The 23,327-nt window shown below is 54.2% G+C and overlaps 1 protein-coding gene across 1 annotated transcript; it reads right to left on the reverse strand.

Annotated features, from left to right (window-relative positions):
* Positions 1-2,797: 2,797 nt before the first annotated feature.
* On the reverse strand, positions 2,798-22,232 carry USP7 (ubiquitin specific peptidase 7). Its single transcript, XM_004705851.2, has 30 exons — positions 22,132-22,232; positions 19,456-19,654; positions 18,388-18,526; positions 17,718-17,806; positions 16,576-16,684; positions 15,719-15,849; positions 15,148-15,202; positions 14,213-14,293; positions 14,032-14,122; positions 13,311-13,393; positions 12,739-12,848; positions 11,561-11,717; positions 10,870-11,014; positions 10,551-10,681; positions 9,889-10,023; positions 9,469-9,570; positions 9,283-9,388; positions 8,707-8,799; positions 8,549-8,616; positions 8,281-8,381; positions 7,827-7,980; positions 7,449-7,516; positions 6,931-7,039; positions 6,758-6,835; positions 5,847-5,947; positions 5,627-5,726; positions 5,064-5,183; positions 4,838-4,909; positions 4,652-4,742; positions 2,798-4,089 (listed from the first exon to the last, which is right to left on the reverse strand). Exons 1-30 carry the CDS (start codon positions 22,172-22,174, stop codon positions 3,983-3,985), a joined length of 3,168 nt encoding a protein of 1,055 aa, XP_004705908.2. The 5' UTR covers positions 22,175-22,232; the 3' UTR covers positions 2,798-3,982.
* Positions 22,233-23,327: the final 1,095 nt, after the last annotated feature.

Consider the following 23,327-nt stretch of genomic DNA (forward strand, 5'->3'; position numbering starts at 1 on the left):
TCAGGAGGCCCTCCATTTTACAACCAAACCAGGACTCATCTTGCCCAGGTCTTTAGGGTTAAGGCCGACGCTCCTGGCATTAAGCACCCAGTACACCTGGAAAGGACCTGAAGCCACAAAGGGCAGAGGATGAAATAGGGAGAGGCCCCCAAGACCAGTGCTGGGCCTAGCCAGGGCTCGGGCACTTGCTGCAGGGGGCACGGGTGGATTTCAGGGTGTGTGACAGCCATGTGTGTCCCGTCCCGTTAATGCTGGCAGTGGCTGGGTCCCTGGCATCTTTATGTGCTGCCAGCTTAGTCCACCTGGAGAGCTGACCCTGTTCAGCCTGTGTCAGGGCAGCCTGCTGTCCCGTCGGCTTAGCCTGTGCTGCGCGCCCACGTCTGCACTCCCAAACAGCCATGTGCCCTCCCAAAGGGCAGTGGGAGAAGCACAAAACAGCCCGCTGTGCTTATCACTGGCCAATGATTGGGGGTGGGGCGAGGCTGGTGCCTTCCCCCACCCAAGGTCAATCCCACCAGCGGGTGGCATGCAGCCCCCTCAGGTACTGTGGAGGGAGTTAGGTGTGGCAATGCCTGCTGCTGCCCAGCTCACAGTGTGACCTCAAAGCTCTGGTGAAGGACTTTTCTATGAAAGGACCAGAACTCCCCAGTGCGCCTTCACAGCCACCCTGAATCTAAGAGCAGGCAGGGCAAGTGACACATCACAAGTTACATGGCCCTAGCTGTGCAGGGCGCAGAGGTGCCGGAGCGTCTAGCTGACGTGGCTCCCACCCAGCCACGCGGCCCCTTGCCATGGCCCATTCACAAATGTCACAATGTTCTCATCCCACATGGCAGCCATTGGCCACAACAAGCCGGAGGAGGAGCAGTGCTGGAGCCCCCGCTCCCGTGTGGTGTTGCAGTGCCAATGGCGGGTCTGGAACCAGCCACACCGGCCGAGGGCCACGGGGAGTGGTGGACATGTTGGATGTTGTGTCAGCACCATTTGCCACAGACACTGCAAACAGGACGCACTGTCCCCGGGGCTCCACGGCAGGGAACCTTCCTACTGCGGGCCTGCTCACTGGGCCCCCAGCTCCAACCACCCTCCCTCCAAGGCTGGAACCCAACAGCAGCCCAGAAGAAACAAAACCACACCACTTGCGTCTATGCTGCCTCACCAGGCCAGGTAGATCTGGGGCCTGGGGGCCGCACCACCAGAGATACCCGCCCCCAAGTCCAATGGCCCTGTCATTGGGGGTAGTCATGTTCCTTTGTGAACAGCTGGCTGTCCGCCTGGCGCAGCTAAGGCCTGAAACCGGTTATTTCCCAGTTTGCCAACCCCAGCGTCAGTCCCAACCCCGTCAAACTGAACCACAAGGAGGAGTGGCAAAATGTATGGACCCCACTAATGGGGGCTGCTTGCCGAGACACAATATGCTTGTCTGCACCTGGATGGGTGGCTTCAAACTTCCTGGCCAACCCAGCCACTAGCACCTACTCCAATATCCCATGACCTGTGTGAGGAGCCTCACCTCACTTGAGAACTGGCACCTGGACCAGGCTCCGTTCCCTCAGCCCAGGGCCGATTTGAAAAGGGGTTATGGGGCATTCCAGAGGTTCATGTCCTTTTGCCTCACATTGAAGCCGCACCCCCTGGCGGGTGATACAGATGACATTTTCCCTAACAAGCACACATTCATGTAAGGATGTCCACAACATTCAACTGGAGGGTGTCCCCTGGTGGCAGGGCCTGCGCTCACACAGAACTCTTCACATGCATTTGGGAAGCCAGCATCCTTGGGCACGCTCTTTGCCCACAAAGTGGAGACGGCCAGACCACAGGCACCACCAGCGCCTTTTGACCGTGTCCACTGCTCTAAGGCAGTGGCTCTCAACCTTCCTAATGCCACAACCCTTTTCTACAGTTCATGTGGTGACTCCCAAACCACAAAATTATTTTCATAACTGTCATTTTGCTACTGTTTTGAATCAGGCAACCCGGTGAAAAGGTGGCTCAACCCCCAAATGGGTCTTGACCCACAGGTTGAGAAGGGCTGCTCTTTTTTCTCCCTGTCAACAGAGAGCATCCTTTTCAGAGAGGGGGAGAGGTGGGAACACCTGTGGGTTATAGTCGGCCCTTTGAAAAGCAGTTTTCTTCCTTAAATTGAAAAATCCTCCTCTTAAAAATCACATTTCATGAACTTGCAGTCCAGCTAGTGGGAAAATACATGACAAAAAGCCCTTTGTGAAAACAGCCACTGAACACCTTAGGGGATAGACACTAGGGAGACCGTTGACACCGGAGCCAATATGAAGACCACCACAGACCCAGACCGGACCACCAACACCTGACTCTTCCTCAAAGGCAGACCGCGCTGCTGTGGAGGATGGTGGGGTGGGGGGATAGATGGGGTGCAAGGACAGCAGCCCCTGGTCAGCAGGCAACTATCAGGGCATGGAGGCACACTTGGGACATGGTGAGTGAGGTCAGACTAAGGGCGAGGGTGGGTAATCACGGACCATACAGGTGAGCTGGCTAGGCCTGCCTGCCACATCTGCAAACACTACACCTCCAGTCACAGCAGCCGCACAAGGCTCCCTCTTGAAAAAACCTTTTATTTCAGACTCAAGCCCACTACTACATTATCAACAATACTGAGAAGGGGGGGGGGGGACAGGGCACGAGCGTGACGGACGACGACCAGATACACCTTAGTCAAACCTTTTGAAGAACCGGAAAGGGCCCAGGTCTGTTTCGGGGGATGGGGGAGATACACACAGCAGAATCTTCCTCAACTCCCATGGCACTCGCTGAATTATCATTTTTATAGAAAACTTTATTCAACATACAACATGTTCCAGCAAAAGGCAATATACAGGAGAGTTGGTGTACACTGCAGCTATGGAAAAAAAGAAAAAAAAAACTCTGGGAAAGGATGGAGGGAAAGGAGAATTGGGGGGGGGGGGGCGCGCACGCGCCGGTGTGATTTGCGTATTCTACTTTACTGCACTCGGCTTGAAACTCCCGGCGGGGCTGACTCCCTCTCCCTTCCCCCCCAGAGGGAGAAAGCAGGCTGGGTGGAGAGACCCCAGTGAGTTCTCCTCCCAGGGGGTGCCGCCAGCAGACTCAGCCGACAAAAAGCAACCCTTCCAAGCAGTCGCTTGTACAGGTCTACTCATTAAATATACAATGTTAATCCACCTTCTCACCCTCCTTTTTATTGTCACTTTTTAACTTTTTAAAAACAAAGTCAACAGCTTACTAACCACTAGTGAGCATGCCCCTGCCACCACTGTGATAGCCCTTCACCTGCTCTCTGAGACCTTTGCCCAAGGCAGCCGCGGGGAGTCAACCTGAACTTTACAGAACAAGGTTTTTGATGGGATTTCAGGGGAGAGGGAGACTCCCAACCTGTCTGCCAAGCATGACTTCTGTGTCCACTCCTCAAGATGGGTAGGGAGCTGTGGCCCGGGCTGCCCCAGACGAGACGCCGCCACGAGGGAGCCCCGAGGAAGGGCCAACAGTGCACATGGGAAGGGAGGAGGAATGGCCACTAAGTAGGTTGTGGATTCTGGTGTTGCCTTTACAGATGCACACGAGGTCACTGGAAGTGCACTGCAGGACCTGGAGCCCACAGGCCCCTCAGTGGACGGCCTCATTGCAGAGGTGGAGGAGGGGACCCACGCAAGGCAGCAGCCAGCCCTCTGGCTCGCAGCCCCGCCCTGCCGCCTCGCCAGCCGCCTCACTCTGGTTACCATAAAATAACTCTCATGGGCATCCAAGCTTTATAAAAACACCTTCATTTTGCTCAAAAAGGGCAGTCAATAGATACAGAGAAGAAGCCAAACTGAACAGCCTCAACAAAATAAAATTAACACCAGCAGCAAATCCTCTTGCTGAAGACTTCGGGCAGAGCGCTTGGGTGGCCCAAGTTCTACAGACGTTAAAAAGGAGCGCCCCCACGCCCGGCCCCTGGCCTCGAGCACACCAGGTCAGGAAGTCAGTTATGGATTTTAATGGCCTTTTCAAGATAGGTGTAGCGACTCCTCTTGGGGGCTTTGTTGAAGTGGTCCAGCCCGAGCCACGGCCGGGGGTGAGACATGTTACCTGCAGGAAGAGAGGCTGTTGAAGAGGGGGCCTCCAGTCACCCTGTTATGGGGCCCGGGGACACTGGGGACCCACCCTAGGAGCTCTGAGGAAGTTTTCACCTGAGCACACATGGAGCCACCAGCACCTCAACCCACGTTCTCTTTAAAGCCCTGCTAGTCCACGCCTACCACCCACCCAAGCAGTTCTGGGGGCAGGGTGGTTAAGAGTTCAGCTGCCAGCTAAACCATCAGAAGTTCTGCACCAGCAGCCACTGGCAGGCAGCTGGAATGGCCTTTAAGGATGAGGAGGGGTTTGAACTGACTTGATGGCAACGGAGCTTTAAGAACACAGCAAGAGTGTGCAATGTTAAGACGCACCAGAGGCTCCGAAACAGGCAGCAGTTTGGGTCAGCAGAGACGGAAGGTCTCAGGACACCCAGACATCGTTCTCACCTGTCCCCAAGTTGGAACCTCCAACTGCATAGCCATGGGAACACGAGGAGACCGGGACTTGAACCCAAGGCCGCCTGCCTGCCTCCCAACCCTCACCAGGAGCCAGGGTCCTGGCAGAGGGATCTTACCAGGCTGAGGCTCAAAGTCCTTCAAGTTTACTTCATACTCATCTTCATTTATGTACTGGTGTCGGCCCATCATTACAATTGCAAATTTAAACTGAAAAAGAAACAAGACGCACAACTCTGTGATCCCTGCTGGGCCAGCGAGCTCCAGCTGGTGGGGGCCCATCATGAGGCAGGCACCACGTGTACCTTTTCGAACTCCTTCTCCTGGATGTCCAGCAGGCTCTGGATCCGCTTCATCACCTCTCGGAAATGCTCCCCCTGCACACAACAGCAGGGACGTGTGCGCATAGGACTTGGCCGCCAGGCCGTCCTGTCCTTGGGCCCACACGGCCACCACTGCTCAGAGGGGGGCGGACCTCAGCTTTTGACAGGAGATGCTCGGAATGACAGCCACCCAAGCCACCTTACTTACCTGGTGTATCCTGAGCAAGAACGGGATCCCGAACGTTCCGAACACCTCCTTGTGGAAGTGTGCCACGGTGATCAGCATCTCATTCTCCTTGTCCACATCCACCTGGTCCAGAGGTATTTCCTGCAGACACATGCAGGGCCCAGGGAGGTTTGTTAGGTGCGGCCATTGCCAAGGCTTGGGTCTGCCCGGAAGGAGGGAAGGCCCCCCCGCCAGGACCAAGCTGCCTTTGGAGCAGCAATAATCTCACTGCCACCAAGTCAATCCTGCCCCTGGAAGACAGAGCCTTGTCTCTGCTCCTCAGAGTGGTAGCTGGATCTGAGCCAATGACCTGCAGTTAACCCATCAGTCCACCCAGGTCCTTACAGAAGGGAATGCTGGGTCTTACAGGTCAGAGGTCTCACATCTAATTCTAGCACCAGCTCTGAACCCCAGCCTCACAGGCACCCTCCGTTCCTGCCCGGGCTCGCCTGGGGGCCGTATTTAGAATCAATTCCTGAGTGTGGTCACCCTCAGACGACACAGACATGGGCTGGCACAGCAGGCTGCCTCCCCAGAGGCCTCACCTCTATCCGGAACGTCCGACTCGTTGCAGGGGACAAACACTCTAATAGTTCATCTTCTTGATGCACACCGATGATTTTGTAGCTTACAATCTCTAGCAGCCTGGACACGGAGAAGAGGGCCAGGGGAAGTGAGCTCCGGCGGGGGAATGAGAAAGGCCTGGCCACCCGGGCGGGTGGGCCGCGGTGGGTGTGCTCTGGGTGCCGCTGCCCTCATACTTGCCTGAGTTTCCCTGATGCTTTGTCCCCGAGCTCAACGGACTTTTTACATTCTTCTAGCAGGTCCCGGACGCAGCCGTGCTTGTCTGGGTATAGTGTTATTTCCTGCTGACAACAGCCAGAGTCAGTGCACCCGTGCCACACAGCCCGCAGCGTGGGGACGAGCAAGAGCCGAGTCCACAGACTCAGATCTGTGGAACATGCCCACATCTGATGACTCGAGGGGTCAGCTGCTTTGGGGGTTGCCCTTCGTTATCCCCGGCCCCTCCGTCCATTTCACCTGGAAGGCTCTCGTTTCCCGTCCCATCTTTTGCTTCAGAAGCCCTGGCCCCACGGAGGGTTTTATAGGAGCCCATTCCTCCCGGCATTGTGCCCTTGCTGTGGGACTTCACCCGTGGTAGGGCAACAGGCCCCTCTCTGGGCACAACTCAGGAGAGATTAAGCAATGTCACTCTGAGGGACAGCTGGTTTAACAGACAGCTTTTCTGGGTAGCCCGGCCCCCTGAAGCCCTCCCGGCTGTCTACAGAGAGTGAGGTGGCAGCCCATCTAGGGGAGGGGTTGAGGTGTTCCTAGTACCATCAGCCTCCATGACTCCAACTCAGACCAGGTACCAGAGTGGAAAGCTTGGAGCCCACACAGCTACAGACTGACCGCCCAGGACCACATGGAGTAGGATCATAGGGTTTCTAATCACAAAGTGGAGCTGTGAAGGGCAGGAGGGGGCTTAGCAGCAGACGGGGCCCAGAAACAAGGCACAGTGAGGTAGGCTGGCCATGTCCTCTGGGCTCCCTCAGTGTTCTGCCCAGTAGACATATGCCAAGCCCCAGACCCAGAATGTCACCCCCAGCCTGGCAGGAAGGCACCGCCAGACCCCCTGCACAACCCGGCACCAAGCAATAAACAGCTGCACTCACCTCCTCCCTAAACTGGCTGTTCAGCCATATACACTTGAAGCTTCTTCTGTTTTCAAAGTCTGTGATTTTCATTTTCAACTGGTGAGGGTGGGGGACAGAAAGAGAGGCCTGTGACTTCGGGCACCTGAGGGCTGGCCACCTCGCCCCCAGCGGGGTTAATTTAGACCTCATACCTGCTGATAGTAAAGTTTCTTAGGTTGTCTAGGCTTGAAGAACTGTAGAAGATCCCTTAGAGTACCTTCATAATTGTGTCTAAGAGGGTTGCCGGGGCCATCTCTGTAACTACACAAGGACATAGCACATAAAGAAGTGTGCACTGGGCACCCACGTAGGTGCCCCCGTGCACGCACGAGACAGACAGACAGACACACACACATAATCCTGCCTCCACTGGGGGCTGGTGTGGGGACCCACCAGGAGATGCCTCCTGCTTCCCGAGACCCACATGCCCCTTGGGTGAGCTCCACAGTAACAATGCTTCTTGGACTTGGCAACCCAGTGCCCCCTGTGTGGGGGGAAATTCAACAAGTCTCTACAGAATGTCTGGGTGAGGATGGACCATCAGGCAGGTGTGGCGACCACCGTGAGGCTGAGACCAAGCAGGGACTAGCAGGAGACAAAAGATCCGTGGTGGGGAGTCCAAGGCAGCCTGCAGGGGATGCGAGGCAAAAAGGATGGCAACAGGGCTTACCCTTGAGACTTGAAAAACTGAAGCAACATGGGGTCTGTGTTCAGCCTCTGTGCGACAGTCTTTGCCACCTGGGGGAGACAGCAGAGCTCAGGTTACAGAAAGAAGCACAGTCCATGGATAGCAGAACAAGCCACCAGCTGCACACTTAGCCTCATCCCTAAAGCAGAGTGTGGGTCTTCAAACCGCCCCCCGTAGCTTCAGGAGGCCCAGGGAGGCCACTTTGGGCACGGATGGCTTGTAAAGGCTTTTCCCCAAACTCAAGCGAGGCCCACAGATGATATTATGGTGTCATTTCCAGAGTGGGGGTTTGTGACACACACACTGCGCAGGTCTGCTGACGGCAGCCACGGTGGAGGAGGGGGGGCCGGGAGCACGCACCTGAAAATAGTTCATCCTATTGGACAAGGTGACGACGAAGCCCGGGTCGTTGGGGATCGTCTTGTCACAGAAGATGACATCGACGCGGTGGTAGAGGTCTCGGAAATACTCCTTGGCTGTGGGCAGCTCACTGTTGTCGTTCTCAGGGTCATCCCTAGGGACAGGACCACAGGGGTGAGCCAGGGTCCGCATGGGCAGGGACTCACAGTGACCGTGGGCCAGCGGCTGGGTCTGAGGCGCCACCCCTTCCGGTTAGCACATACGCAGCTCCACTGGAAGGGGTCACATACATTTGAAAGGAAGAACAACTCGCTTCTCCAGACCCCAATCCACATTCACGAATGCCCATCCCAACCCGGAGAAGGCCCTTGGCACGAGGGCTGACAGTGCTAACTCGGACTCTAGGAAGATCGGTGTGTGCAGAGCCCAGGGCTTAATCAAGGCTCCCACGTACTTCTGGAACACGATGATGTCACCATCCATCAGCTCATCAAGGGCTTTATCAAGGGACACGTCATAGTCCTGAATTCTCTCTGTTAAATTCGGTTTAACTTCCTACAAGAGAACACGTTAGGACACACTAAGAACCCGGGGCTTGGCTACTGACAGTCACCCCCAAGCACATGTTACCGATCTCCTTGACACCCCTGCCTCGCGTGTTGGCTTACAAGCCAGCCCCTCCCCACTTAAGACACCGAATTAGGAAAAGCCAGCGTGCTGACCTCATAGAGGATAAGACTAGTATCCTGGATGAACCCCGCTCTGTCGCACATCACAGGGAGCAAGTCACCTAGGCAGAAGAGACAGGACCCACAGGTGTAATCCCCCCAGGCCAGGCTGAAGGTCTGGATGCACGGGGGAGGGGGAGATGGGAACATACGGATCTTGCAGGATATTGGGGTGTAGATGTGTCCACAGTAGTTCAAGCTCCGTGTTTTGGGGTCGTACATCTTCAGAAACAACATCACATCATCTAGGGGGAAGGAAGGAAGAAGCACTTTGGGGTCTTCAAAGGCAGGACTGCGTGAAAAGACAGTCAGTCGGGGCTGAGCAGCCCAGCAAAGGCGAAAACTGTGGTGTAAGGGCGTGTCCTGTGACGGGCTCCCGGCGGCTCACTGGCGGAGATGCTGTGGCAGAGTGCTGGCTAACACTGGCCCGGTGCCTCTACAGTCAGCCCTGCAGCAATACGGCAACTCCCCCTGCGGCCTCTGCACCAGAGAATCGGGAGCCTGCAGGCCCTGGGGACCTGATGCCTGCTCCTGGCCACGACAGGAGCCGAGTCTGTGACAGCTGTAGCACGGCATTGCAAAAATGCCACCACATGGCCAAGCAAGCCGTGACACCAGGTCTTCCTCCAGCACTTCTGGAATTAAAATGGGGGGCGGGGGCGATACTCCTGGGAAGGAAAAACCAGCTGGGCTTGGCATGTTCTGGCCAGGCCTCCTCAGGCACTTACGGTCTTTATCAAACTTGGGCAGGGTCGCCCCGCTGGCCGCCAGCTCAGGGTCCACTGTCTCCAGGAATATCGTCCATGGGTTCTCATTGTCGCTGAGCTCGATCATCTGGTGCCAGAGAGACCCTAGGTTTAGAAGACTTCCCCGGCCTTGGTGGCCTGCCCATAAGGGGAGAGGGCCACACGCACCGTCTTGTTCCCGTCGGCTTCGTTGTCCAACATGGCCGGCCGCTTCGTCCCATTACTCCTTGCTTGCATGGGCCATAATCGGATTTGATCCTGTGGATACCCCTGGGTTTAAAGATGAAGCAACAGGTAAGTCCCGTTTCGGTTCCATCACCGGGCAGTCAATGGTTTAGTGATTATAAAGGGAGGGGGGAGGTTGGCGGCTTTCCCTGGATTTAGACAACCGTCCACCAGTATCTGAGAGAACTGGAATTCCGGGGCTATGCCCACTCCCCAAAAGACCAGACCAATCTTCACATTCATCTGTACAGAGCTTACTAAAAACTTAGGTAACAGACCCGCAGCTCCACACAGGACAGGGGCTAGCCCTTCTCTTTTCTAGCTCTGAAGCAGAGAGGTAAGACTTGGGGGGCTGGGACTCACCATGGTCTGGGAGAGGTTCTGCACGAACTCGGAGAGCGAGGAGTTTTTCAGCACTTTGAACACAGTGTACTTGACCTTCTCCTCGTCATACATGTCGTTTCCCTGGTGGCCACAAAACTGGTCCTCGGCGACTATCTGGGACATGCACAAAAGCACAGGACAGCCCTCATTGACCAGACATGATGCAAAGCACCCCCTTCTGCCCCCATCTTGTGCCCACCTGGGACTGCTGACAGCTGGGCCCCGAAAACCTGAACAGGCAGGAAGTCAGGCATCCAGGGCCAGGAACCACAGGTCCTGGGACATGGCCCTGCTCTGCCTAGCTGTATCCCCTCGCCTGCATCCTGTGCTCTCTATTCTGCCCTCCCCCCATGCCGAGCTCAGCCTGGGGCCCAAGTGGTCCTGAGTAAACCCTAAACTGGCCTGAGAGTAGGCCCTGGCCACCCATGGGGGCTGACCACCCCGGACGGGTGTCAGTGCGGTCCCTGAACTGGCTACGGTTACTGTAGGGCCGTGACTCGGCTAGCCCTGCCTTACTGAGCAATCCACCACCATCTGCACTTCTCCATTCCTAGTGGCTGTCCTACAAGGCCCCCTGCCTCCAGCCCACGGACACACACACACTCCTGGAGCCCCCAGCACATTGACCCCTGGTGGCTAACCTGCACTTGCATGTACAAATGGGCTTCTTGCCGCTCCTTCCGCTTCTGTGCCTCGATCCTCTTCTCCTCCTGCAACCGCTCCACCAGCTGCTGCGGGATGTCGTGGTCGGTGACCGCCTGCAGGACTTCACCTGGCGGACGGACAAGCACGGCCGCTCACTGCGTGCGCAGCCCACCCACTGCCCTTCCCTGGCTCAGGGCAGAGCTGCAGCAGAGTAGAACTGTCCTGCATGGCTCCCCAGGTGGCCACTTCTCTCCCCCGTGGCAGTGTGTGTGCAGGACGGGGGGTGGGGGGAGGGGGTGGGAGGAGTGTACTCACTCAGCTTGGACTCCCTGATATAAACTAACATGTAGGCGTTAGTGCAGTGCCGCACAGACAGGTCGTCGTCATGGCCCCCGTAGTTGTGCTCGATGGCCTCCTCCTTTGTGCACCGAGACACCACGTCGTCGTCGAACTTGCACCACTGCAGGAGAGCCCACTTTGAGCAAGCCAGCAATTTGGAAACAACAAAGCCAGCACGGCTTGCTGTGCAGCGGCTTCCTTCCATCAGGCCATTTCCGGTGGTAGCCTGATCTAGCTCTGTGCTCCTGGGCTCCACCCTTGTAGGCAGAGCAAGCAGGACACCCCTCACTTTTAAGGTCAGAGAGAAGACGCAGAGGCCGTGGGAGATGAGAGATAAAGAGGGTTGGTAGCCCACACCGCACACGTCACAGGGACATCACTTGGCTTCTCCTTGTGCTTCCGACTAGACAGGCAGTGCACACGGACAGCGAGGCTGGAGCCTCCTAGAGGGGTCTCAAAAAGGCCTGGCATTCACCAGAGCCCAGCAGACCGGGGTAGCTGTGGAAGCTGCTGTCACGACGGGAGAATGAACCTAACATACACACTGCTTACATTTCAGCAGCTGGGGAACAGAGAGAGGCTTCCGGGCTGCAAGCCAGCAGGAAGCCAGGACAGGGCGGGGGTCTGGCTACAGGCTCCCCTAGTGCCCCCCAGAGCCTGCACTTACTTTGCCGTCCCCTTTGGGGTTGAGATAAACCACGTAGTGCCCGCCATGGTTGTCGCCGCTGTGAACCAGAACTGCATGTAGCACGTAGTTGGCAGGGTCCTTGGGGTCGTTTTTTTGCAAAAATTCATCCAGCGGTAACTGTTCAGGGAACTCAAACCTGTTCAAGAACATTCCCAGTGAGGCAGTGCTCCAAGGTGCTGGCCCCCTCACCAGCCTCCGGGCTGTTCCTTTTTGGGCAAAGAATTCAACTTGGAAGGCCATCTGGGTTACAGCTGGAGGGTAACACCCACTTATCAGGGCAAACGCCAGCTTCATGGGCCCTTGGAAGCTAGATTCCAACACAAATGCCCATGAAGCATTGCAGTGATGTGGTCAAACAGCTATAGCTCCAAGCACTCCGCATCAGCCAGCCCTGCACTGGGCCTGCTATGACCATGTCTGGGTCAGGGAGGGATGGACAGACTGATAAGGACTGAGGCCACAGGTCTGATTTTGGGCAGAGCCCTTACTCTCTGGGCAGTCTCTCTAGAAGATCAAGGCGGGGCAAAAAAAAAAAAAAATCAAGGCGGGGCTACAACCAAACTTGCCAGCAGGTCGCCCACGGTCCTTGGCTGTCCTCACGGGAACTGCTCACCCACAGGTATAAAAAGTCCAGGTCCCCGACCAGACAGCACAGTATAAGTTAACACTGGCATTTGGAGACCCGGGAAAGACCTACCCCCCGACTGCAGTGCTTAGATTCTGGCACATGCTACACCGGGCCCACAGCAATGAGGCTGGAAGAGCCAAGGGACCCCCAGTGCTCCATGTGCCGCTTCGGGGGATGAGGCTGGTTGCCCGAGGGAGGAGTCCTGCTCTCTCCAAGGGAGTTGCTGTGCGTTGGGAATCGACTTGATGGCAATGGATTTGGTGTGAGGCTTGTTTGAAGGTGGGGAAGACAATGTGTTCAGAGAATCCGATTCCAACAAAAGTCCCTATGTGCAGCGAGAACTAGCTTGTGGCCAAGGACAGAGGTGCTAAACATTGTGGTGAATGCCACCGCTTGAGAAGTTGAAGAACCCTCCCCTCAGACTTGAATTGGCACAGCAGAGTGGGCCTGAGGTGGCGCCCGGGTGGAGGGAGACCAGGCTGAACACCTACAGCGCACCAGCAGAGGGAGCAGCGGGGCTGGAGCTCACCTGTCGTTGATCTTGATGTTCTGGTCCGTCTGAGGGTCGTACATAAACCTCATCAGCTGCAGATGTAACACTGGTGGCAGGGTTAGGAATTTCACACCTTTCTCAGCTTCCTGGAGGTGGGAAAAACTCCAGTCAGTTCAGCTCAGCTCCCTCTCTCAGCAAGGGTCAGGAGCCTACTTCTTTGCTGTTTAACATAGCCACGGGGTGCAGGCGAGGCTATGTGCCAGCTCAGCGCCCAGCACGGGGAAACCAAGGCAGCACAAAAACATGAACATGGAGAAGCTCTGAGAAGCCATCAAGGGAAAGAGCAAGAAACTAGAAACAGCCTGCTTTGGACACAAGATTCCCACTTTGAGGATGGCACAGATGGGAAAAGCACCTTATTAAAAACCTGCCGGCGGCCCCGCCCCAGTTCTTGCACTAAGTAGGGGGTGTTCCGTCCTAAGCCTGCTTTTAGTGGAGCTCTCTGGTTCTCCAGTGGAGTCCCGAGTGCTTGGTCTGGCCAGTCACACTTCATGGCCATGCCTCAGGCAGGCAGGAAGAAGTGGGCATGACATCCTGGAGCCAGTTACCTGTAAGCCATGCTCCCCGGCGTCGTATTTATTGTCACCGTCGAGCTGTTCCACTGCCACGTAGTCCACAAATGATTCAAAGACTGAGCGGGAGGGAGAGGTGAGAGAGAGTGTGTGTCACAGAACCTGAGCCCGGCCTCCCTGCCCCAGGCATAAGATCCATGGTGGGGGTGGGGGTGGGGGTGAGTGAAAACAGTTGGATCTCCCCACGAGCTCCCTAATGATGGGTCAGTGAGTGCGGGATGTACATTCCCCGCGGCTGATACGGCAGCTTTGGGCCAGGACCACCCCTCCCACAGCCAACAACCGGTGTGCAAAGGACGCACGTGCCTTAAGGTGCCAGATGGGGAGACCTTGGGGTTTCAGTAACTCAGGTGACCATAGAGAGCGGACTTAATCCAATCGCTTATTTCAAGGCTACAATCTGACTACGACTATGTGGAGATGGCACTCAGGAAGAGACCACGCCACAGAGTGGCCTGCATGCAGGTCAGCATGGCTCTCAGAGGAGTGTGGGTAGAGCACTGAGACCTCCCACAAAGCGTTTCCAAGCCATGTCTTGGACAAAATTATAGGTTCCAGAATGTACCAGAACATGATTTCAAGACAGGCAGATATATCTTGAGATCCAAGATGGATGGGTTGAATTTGAACAAATTAGGAATGAGGAACCAAAGTCAAAATGGTCTGAAGCTCACACTGTCAGATGCCTGAAACTTACTGTTTTTCTTTCCTTTGATACTGAGCTGGATGTCATAATAATCTTCTCTTCTATCAGATCGGTAGTCTACTTCTTTACACTGGATGTACGACTGCAAGGAAGGGAAGACGGAAGGACTAAGTGTACACACACAGCATTCTAGCCTGGGAGCAAGCCTTCTCTGACACCGGCCAGCACGTACCACCATTTTGCCTCTGAATAACTTGGGAATGGTGCCTTCCACGCACGTGCCCTTCATCTTATTCTCCACGTTGTCAAGTAGCTACAAGAGAAAGTGCGCACTTAGAAACAAGGTATCCAACGAACCCAGTCACTTTGAAAACAGTCTAATTCGAAATGCGACGAGATTTCACTGGCCAAAGAATTCTAAACTAAAAACATGGCTCTTGGCATGCAATTACTGAAAACGTATTAAAAAATCCTTCTTCCTAGCTTGGGTATTTATAAAACTACATATATACATAGATTTTTAAAAATCTACATGCACTGGTTGAGATTACGCCCTTTACAGTCTTGGGGTTGAATTAGTAATCTGTAGTGCCTTTAGAAGCATTTTATATATTCATTTTACCTCGGTGGAAAATCGTGTAAATTGAGCTCTAAACTTAACTCGTAATGGTCCACACCAAGAGATTAATGAGGTTGAGCCTGTCAACAGGATTGACTGGTTTGTCCATGGATATTTAATGAACTGGATTCAATCCAGCTAGTGCTGCAAAAAAGAAAACACACCTTGCCCAGCCAATCACCTTGAACAATCATTGTTCATGTGTGTATGTGTGCGTGCGTGTGTGCGTGTGCATGCGCCTTCCTGAAGGGACAAAGATCTGGTGGTGAAAGGAGAGGCTGGCCCCAGTGACAAAGCAAAGGATAACATGGAGGTGACAGACAGCCATCGATCAAGGAGAGCTGACAGCTGCCTAAGCCGATGCACTACAGCTCTGAAAAGAGCCTCCTGGACACGCTGTCCTGGTGCTCAGCCAGAGGGTGGCTTTGCGGGGCATTTACACTAGCTGGAGGCTGATCTCTCTAGCCTGGCCTGGGTGTGTGGGCTGCAGTGGACTGGTGGGAGCCAGAGGGCCAAGCTCAGATCAAGGTCCTCATGGGCGCACTTACCACTCGGCACAGCTCCTGCACGTCATGCTGCATGAAACTGTCCAGTGTCTCCCACCTGCAAGAGAAGATGCATGCTGCACACCGGGGACCCATGGGCAGGGGTCTCGCAATTCAAAGGCATGCTGGTGGTGCAGCGGTTGGGGTGAGTGGCTGTGAACAGAAAGGTCTACAGCCCCTCTGATGCAGTCCGCAAAGGCTTTGGGAGGATGACAGCGAGGCTGACTCCAGGACAGGTCTGCTCTGCTCTGCTCTGCTCTACAGGAAGCCAGGCCAACTCAGTGGGCGGCAGGTGCACCAGCTTACTCCAAAAGGGCCTGGTTGGCAGTGGGGGAGGGGCGATATCTGGAAATCCCGGTGTGGAGGAGGGCTGCAAGCACATTCTTAGTGTACAGATTTGAAGACTGCACATTGCACATGCTGCCTTGACCACCTGGAGCCCAAGACGGTTTCAGAAGCACCACTCTAAACACAGCTGCCCTCTCCCGAGGCTAGAAAGGCCCTGCAGTCTCTCATGGGGCAGAGCCCTGCCGTAAGTGCCCACAGGCCACGCGGGAAGGCGGTGCCAACGCACCCAAAGGACTTGGTGAGCTTTTTGGTTCCCACAGGTTTGTCACTGTGCTGAAGTTCATAGAACACTCTCTGCAAGGCCAACGGGACACTTTTTGAAGAATCGTCACCCTCGGTCGGCATCATGTACACTGCCTAAACGGGTTGAAAGAAAGACAGAACAAGTCTCGTTTTAAGCAGACAGTTTCCGAGAGCACATTGGCAACTGCCAGGCCTTCCAACTCCAAGCAAATAAATCATGGAAATCCTTAGATGCAATTAGAATAAGCAAGCTGTTTAAAATGACCTATAACTTATCACACAAAGCCAGGGGCCTCCATTATGTAAAAGCAGAGGCTTTCTGCTTGCCCTGACTTGCAAACAGAGCTAAGAAAAAGTACCAAGCAGCTAAAGTGACCCCCAACCAGCCATCTCTGTCATTAGCGACAGGCAAGACAAGATACTATTGCCCTAACTAATGACCACCCCCTGGTCTATGCCCTTCAGGAGGAAGCTCTGGAAACACAGGGGACTATTTATCCCGCATGAAGCCCAGGGTGTGACAGTGAACATTTACATTAAACTAGTAGTATCTGCAAGCAGGGATCATCAGACTTTGTAGCTGGTCATTTCTCAATTAGCAGACCATGTCAAACTACATGGCTTTTGTCTTAAAATACGTGTGCTTTAGTCATCCAAGGTACAGTTCTCAAATTATGTGGGCCGCAGTACCACATGACCATTCACAGGTGGCAGATGGACCGTGGGGGGTACGAGTAAAGGGCATCACATGGTGGTCCAGGGAGGGGGCAAGCCCTGCCTACCCTTGAAGGCACCTGAACAAGGGCAGAGTACGAGGGGAGACCCCCCCCCCCCACATACCTTTCGTAGTTGGTTTGTGAAAAACAAAGTCTGCAGCAGGCTGTTCATGTAGCAAGTAGCCCCCTGGTTCTTTAGCCCAACATAGCCTGTGTGCTTCTTGGAGTCCCACCTACAAGACAGACAGGAAGCCAGAGGTCAACTGCCGGCCCAGGGGTGAAGTGAGTGAGTGAGCGAGTTAGAGAGAGCAAGAGCGAGAGCAAGAAAGTGTGTGATACTCAGGGTGCAGATACTAAAGATACAGGGAAGAATTATAAACATCAGACTCCCTTGATTTTAAAAGCTGAAGTAACCATAAAACCAGCTCATGTAATAAATGGTGAGTTGATCCTGAAAAGGCCAAACCTGGAAACTCTTTGACTGGGAATAAACTTAACAAAACCCTCAAACTGTTCTCACTAACACAGCCCAAGCTTGGGCTCAAAAGTGCCACCCTGAGCGGTTCTCTGACTCCTGTTCTCAGACAGATATCCATCAGTGATGACGAAAGCTAACATCTAATGGGGATTCCAGGAAAGAACTGAGGAATTCAAGGACAGGGTTCAATGGCTCCCTGGCTGACACAGCCCAAGTTCTCAAAAAAATGCTCCAAGTGTGAGCTGGTGGGGGGGCAGGACTATGCCATCAGGACAGCCCAGCCCCACAGTGCACCACCCCCACCACACGTGCATGCATGCTGGCTCACACGATGGGAACATTGTCCACATACTGGAGTGGCTGGCTGGCTGGCTGAGTCTTCCCTGTCTGGAATGTGCCTCCCCCATGGCAACCAGAAAGCACAACCTGTGCCCCAATCGGAGGAGCCACTCTGGGTGCAGATGGGTCACATCCTGACTTGAGAGAGCCCGGCAGCAGCTCTTTCCTTAGGACCACAGTAGAGAGATCTTAGACACTCTACAGTGCCCTCTTAAAACCCAAGAATTGTCTAGCCTGTTCACATGGGCAGCAGTGAATGAGATACCCATCTGTCCCTGCAGTAAGGCGAGACCCCCTTTGGCTCTGTGGGATTCTTCTTGACCACTAAACACGATGCAGGCCCCTTGTCTGCCCTTCACTCTCTGCTCCCTTCCTACAGGCCGCCTTCGAAGAGTGGCTGCCGGCAGCCCAAGCAAGATTATCACAGCTGTCCAGTGACGGGGACTCACGCAACTCCGTGGGGGGCATCTGCCTGCACGAAGACCTCGAAGGTGACTTTGTCGTCATCAAGAAATCCTTTCTCGGGGTCAGTGACTTCCTACAAAGAGAAAGCATGGTACCCAAATTAAAGGGAGCAGCGCTCACTCACCCCTCTCCCCCAACACAGGGGTCCATCCCCTGAGAAGTCACCCCAGCTCTCTGAACCAAATCAGGGGTCAGAGAAAGCAAGGCTCTAGTAGTCAGGAACTCCAAGGTGCAGCTGTGCCGACCACGTGTGTGCACAGCGGGGTGGGGGCCGGCCACACGACAGACAGGATGGGAGTCTGGCTAGCCAGCTTAGCAAACACCCCTACGAACATTCTGCATGTTTCTGCCATCCGACTTCAAATGCCCCACTGGAAACCTAGTTCAGGGACACTGCCACGTAAGGCCTGGGGCGGGCCTGCTAGGGACCATAGTTCCTGGAGGCGACTTTGTTCACCAGGAAAGCGACAACCTGCAGGGACGTCTCAACCAAACCCAACTTGGAGTGACCCTGCAGAAAGTCTCCTCTTCCTCCTGAGGAGCAGCTCAAAGCATAAGCCACTATGCCACCAGGGTCCCTGGAGGGAGTGAGGGGCAGAAAGAGCTGGAGGAGAGCGATGAGCCCCATGCTCAGACCAAGTGAACTGTGCTTACACTCCAGGCCATGAAGTTGGAAAATCCCCAGTCGTTTTCTTTATGGAAGAACAGGTGGCTGATGCGGCGGCTGAAGGACTTCTCATCATCTCGGTAGTTTATGATCTTCAGCACGGCTTGTGCATGGCAAGACCACGACCTGCCGAGAAGTCAGCGAGCTCCACTCAGGCAACACACTCACACCACGCCTGTCACACTTCTGCTTCTTCAACAACTCCACACGGACTGTGACCCGACAGGATGCTCAAACCAACCCTGTGAGTTCCTGAGACTGATCATTCTTAAAGGGAACAGAAAGCCTGTCTTTCTCCCTTGGACTGCCTGATGGTTTGTTGTTTGTTTTTTTTTGCCTGATGGTTTTGAACTGTGGACCTATGGATGGAAGCCTGTGATAGTTACATAATTTCATGTCAATTCAAAGATATAAAAGTAGAGGTGGAGTTTAGCCTGTCAATCAGGTCAGAGGCTGATGATACCTCCTTGGGGGCGTGACCTTCACATAAGGAGGGTCCTGGGAACCTCCCTCCTGCCCCTTCTCTCTCAGCCTTCACTTTCTTGCTGGAGAGCCACGACGCTGGGACCCACTAGAAAAGCCCTAGAGATGCGCCCACCTCCATGAAATACAGAAGGCTTGCCGCCCACTGCCCTGTGATGTTCCTGCATTCTGCATCGTGAATCTGGGACGTGTAGACTTGAGTTTGGCTGGGCTGGGCTGTTTTTCTGATATATAAAGCTCTTCCTTACACATACATAAGTATCTATGGAATGGTTTCTCCAGTTAACCCAGCCTAACACACAGCCCAATGTGTGACCACTACAGCACCGGGGCTCCACGGGGGGAAAGCTATCAGAACTCGTGTTATAGTTTCAGCACCAACCATGCATTCGTGTCCTTTCCAATTTCAGTACATGTGCTGCCGAAGCGAGCACTCGTTGTCCTTTCCGTGTGTCGGTCATATGACCGGTGATGCAGAGATGTACAGGTTTGGAAACCTACACCATTTTAACAACTTAATCCCAATGGGACTTGGAAGAGCTCTGTGAGCATCCCTCGTGCCCGTAGCTTACGTGGAGTCTGACTCGGCATTGCACTGTAGAAAGAAGCCGACGCTCTTCTGATGGGGCCGGTCAGGGTAGAAGCGCGGCATCACCATGATCTTCCAGGGCAGGTTCCGCACAAAGCACGGTGGGCTCAGGACCGACTCGCTAAGTCGGCTGAAGCGTTCCACCGTGAACTGGAAAGTGGCCTCCGAGCGCCAGCTGGTGTCTGCAAGGAGAACAGGGTGCACTCAACCGGGGGAGGGGGGCTACAGTGACACATGCCCACCAGCCAGTTTCTGGAGAACCCAGCTCTTGGGAAAATGAGTAGGCCCAGCACGTGGACAGCCTGGAAGCAGGAGGTGTCAGCCTGTCAATGTGGGAATGAGCATTTGCCTGTGGACCCTCCTCCCTCACCAGGGCTCCTGGCTCGGTGCACGAATCAGCCAGCAGGCCCACTGCCCTCAAGAAGGCTCCAGAGGGAGACAGGGACTTAAAGCAAACACACCCAACAGTCCTCAGGAGAGGGAAGGGGCTTTGTCCAAACAGTTGGAATGGAAAGTGCACATCGCTGTCACTTGTACCTTTTAAAAAAAATACATTTACCCCAAATATTTTTACTCAGAAGGAAGGAGAGCCAGAAACTGACAGGAGTCTCTCCCGGGCTGCGAGTAGCCCCCTGGGGGTGATTAAAGACCTCCAAGAGGGCAGGAGACAGGTTCAAGGTAAGGCGACATCCAAAATGACAGGGAGAAGCATTTAGGACTGCCGCTCACCTGCCAGGCAGTTTTTGTTGCCCAAGGGGGATGGGGACGATGACACACAACCACTGAAGTCAAGTGGCTGCTCCGTGAGCTTCGTTCACAGGCCACAAGTGACCAAGCACCCAACACTTGCCGTCCACATGCACAGAATGTCCTTCTTCCCCGTGCTTCCCAAGACCTCTCTCCACCCACAGCCTCACCGGGACCACCGCCACCCAACTCCCACCCTCCAATACCGCATCACCAAGTGACAGGTCAAGACAGGAAGCCCCGTTCAGGAACAAGCCAACCAAACCAAACGCAGACGTGACGCCTGTCTCCGGCAGAGCAGGTCTGCACACCTCCTCCTGTGAGGAGTTCCTGCAACCTGACCGGTGGAGGTCTTTGGTCAAGAACATGTGCAAGTGGTGCCCAGCATTCTTAAGGACTGGTCTGCAGCTGCCTTGGGACACAAAGGGGACCTAGTCCTGAGTGTGTTGGGTTTGTGGGTGAGGAGAACCGGGTGCAGGCTTCAGGGCAAGAGGAGGCTGAGAGCTCGTGCCAGCAAGTGTAGGTGTGAAGAAATGTATTCGAAATGGGAGTAATACATGCTGATCCAATGGCCTCAAAGTGATGGCATGTTTATGTAAGGTTAAAGGGCAAGTCAGGAGAGAGTCCCAAGCAAGAGCGCTGGCAATTATCAAGGACTCCCCCCCCCCACAGACCCCGAGACTCTCAAACATACAGCACTAACAGCGCTGACTTCATGGCCGACACGCTCGTCACGCACCTGGCTAGCCCAGTGCACTCTTGGCTCTAACACCAACCTCATTTCCCCAGGGAGAGGACCGTGTCCCAGCCAGGGCTCCAACGACATGAGGCAAACAGGAGGATGCCACACTTGGGGCTGGTGCTACACTTCCCCCACTGGCTCTCATGCAGTAACTTCCACACAAGTCTGTGCAAACACTACTACCCCCCAGTACGGGTAACCGGCATGGTGACTCACAAACTCTGGGTCTCACCTCAGCCAGAGCCGCTGGGCAGTAATTCCGTTTTCCTTCTGTGTTGTGTTGTGCTGAATGGGTTCCACCCCCATCATCCTACTCCATCCCAATTTCCCTGACCAAGAGGGTGGGCCTGTCCCTCTAGCCCAGTCAATGGTGCGAGACAGTGCCAGCCCAGCGCTGTCCCAATGTGAGAGGGTGTACGAGCTTCTGTGCCCCGGCCCGAGGAGAACGGCGTATGTCAGCACAGGGAAGGCCCTAAGAAGTTCTTTGACAGGGAACCGCCCTCAACCAAGCACTCCTCGCGCTTTCTAGCATCCAGAACGCTTGTGTCTTTTCCCCAGCAAACGGGCTGCTGGCTTCAAACTGCCGAGTTTGCACTTAGCAGCACAAAGCATAACCACTACGCCACCAGGGCTCTCGACCCTTTAGCACAAAGCAGCTTTAATTCCAAACCAGGAAGAATGGGCTGGGGGAGACCGCTGTCTTCTCCTATGGTAAGCCTTTCCATGTAGGAGCGCCCAACAAAGGCACACCCACTTCCAGGCACAAAGCAGCCGTGACTGTAACGAGCAGAAGCAGCCTGTCTCCAATGTCTGGTGGGAGAACAAAGTGAGGGGCTGGGCTCTGGACGCACCCCACAGGAGGAGAGTGGTCATCGGCTACACTTGACAAGTCCAAAGTCTTGAGGATTTTGTTGCAAACAGAAAAAGGCAGTGAGGGAGACAGACCTAGCGGCCAGCAACAGTGGCTGTGAACTGCCAAGTCCAGGTGGGAGAACTATTACAACCTCCTGTGTTCAAATCTTCCTTCCCAGGATGGCCAGGAAACAGCTTATCCTGGACTCTGTCATCAAAAGCTTGTCAGTGTTCCTCAGACAGCTCGGCTGTGGCTCCTGGAGGACACGCATGCATGCACCCCTGGGTGTCCCCTGGCAACCGCACCAGCCGACTCACCGTCCTCCATGTCCTCCTCGGTGGTGTTGTGGCCATCGCTCATGGCTACATTCCCGTTGATCACAGGGTTCTGGGTAATCCTGGGGGGGTCATCGGTATCCCCAGCTGGTGAGGAAACAGACAAAGTTCATGGTTTTTACTTTTGTGACTTGGATTAAATAAACAACATCATCTACATACGAAGTGAGGCCATTTCCAATCTCTAAGACATTCACCTTGTACCTATAAATAATAACTAAAAATAAAATGTACTAAAAATAAAAAACACCTAATCTAGTCACCCAAAAGGTTGGTGAGAGGCTTGTTTTAGTCGCTCTCAAGTGCCATGTAGAATCTGAACCCAGTGCTATCTGCAGTATTTTAAAATCACTCTCATTCTACCATGACTTTCTTAACACTCTTAGATTTTAGAACCTTTATAAATTGACTTGGAGGTCGAGATTTCAAATCACCATCTGGTAACTGGTTTCCCTACACATTAAAATCCTGAAGTGAGAGAAAGTCTTATTCGGCAGAGTTACTAAGCAGATACAACATAGTGGCAATTAGAAGCAAACATTGTACACAACCAGTACCTTGTCTCATATCACAGTGTCACCTGACAATTACTGGACAGTAAAAGCAGAGCATACAACCATGTAGGCACTGCTGTCCCCAGACCATTTGTGAACCTTAAACTGGGTACACACAGTCCTAAGGTCTTCTTCAAACCAAGCTCAGGTCTCACTGAGCTAGGAAGAGCCTGCCCTGAGCATCTATCTATATGGGATCAGGGTCAACAGCCACTCTGAGACTGAGAAAGGAGCCTCCTACAGCAGTAAGTGGGTGCAGGAAGGCCCACCCAGAAAGGAGGGTGAGGATGGCATCCATGCCTCTGAGAATGCACCTGTAGACACAGTTGAAGTGGCCTGGTTTGCTAGGTCCATTCTCAACAATGCTCATGTGAGTGAACATTTTTGTAATCATCATAATGTAATCTGATCTTTCACTGATAGGAGTCCATCAACTAAAAAGGAAGGTCTGTGGAAGTTTAAATAGTAACAGACTCCAAGCAATGGACAAAAAGGCCACACATACTGCACAACCCCTCCTCTTCTTCCTCTCTGTCCCTTAGGCTGACCCCCAGCACAAACCGGAGCAGTGTTGGAAAAAACTTGGGGGCCTTGTGCACATCTTTCTGCAGAAGGACCTGGGTA

The sequence above is a fragment of the Echinops telfairi genome, unplaced genomic scaffold (assembly GCF_000313985.2).
Source record: "Echinops telfairi isolate 266 unplaced genomic scaffold, ASM31398v2 ScPeMD7_5;HRSCAF=22, whole genome shotgun sequence".
Classification (NCBI taxonomy): Eukaryota; Metazoa; Chordata; class Mammalia; order Afrosoricida; family Tenrecidae; genus Echinops; species Echinops telfairi.

Coding starts and splice junctions, on each gene's coding strand:
- USP7 (XM_004705851.2), bottom strand. CDS start 22,174: ATGAGCGATGGCCACAACACCACCGAGGAGGACATGGAGGACG. Junction 5,184..5,626: donor GTCGGACGTTCCGGATAGAG/GTGAGGCCTCTG, acceptor ATGTGTCTGCAG/GAAATACCTCTGGACCAGGT. Junction 4,090..4,651: donor GGACTTTGAGCCTCAGCCTG/GTAAGATCCCTC, acceptor CTCTTCCTGCAG/GTAACATGTCTCACCCCCGG.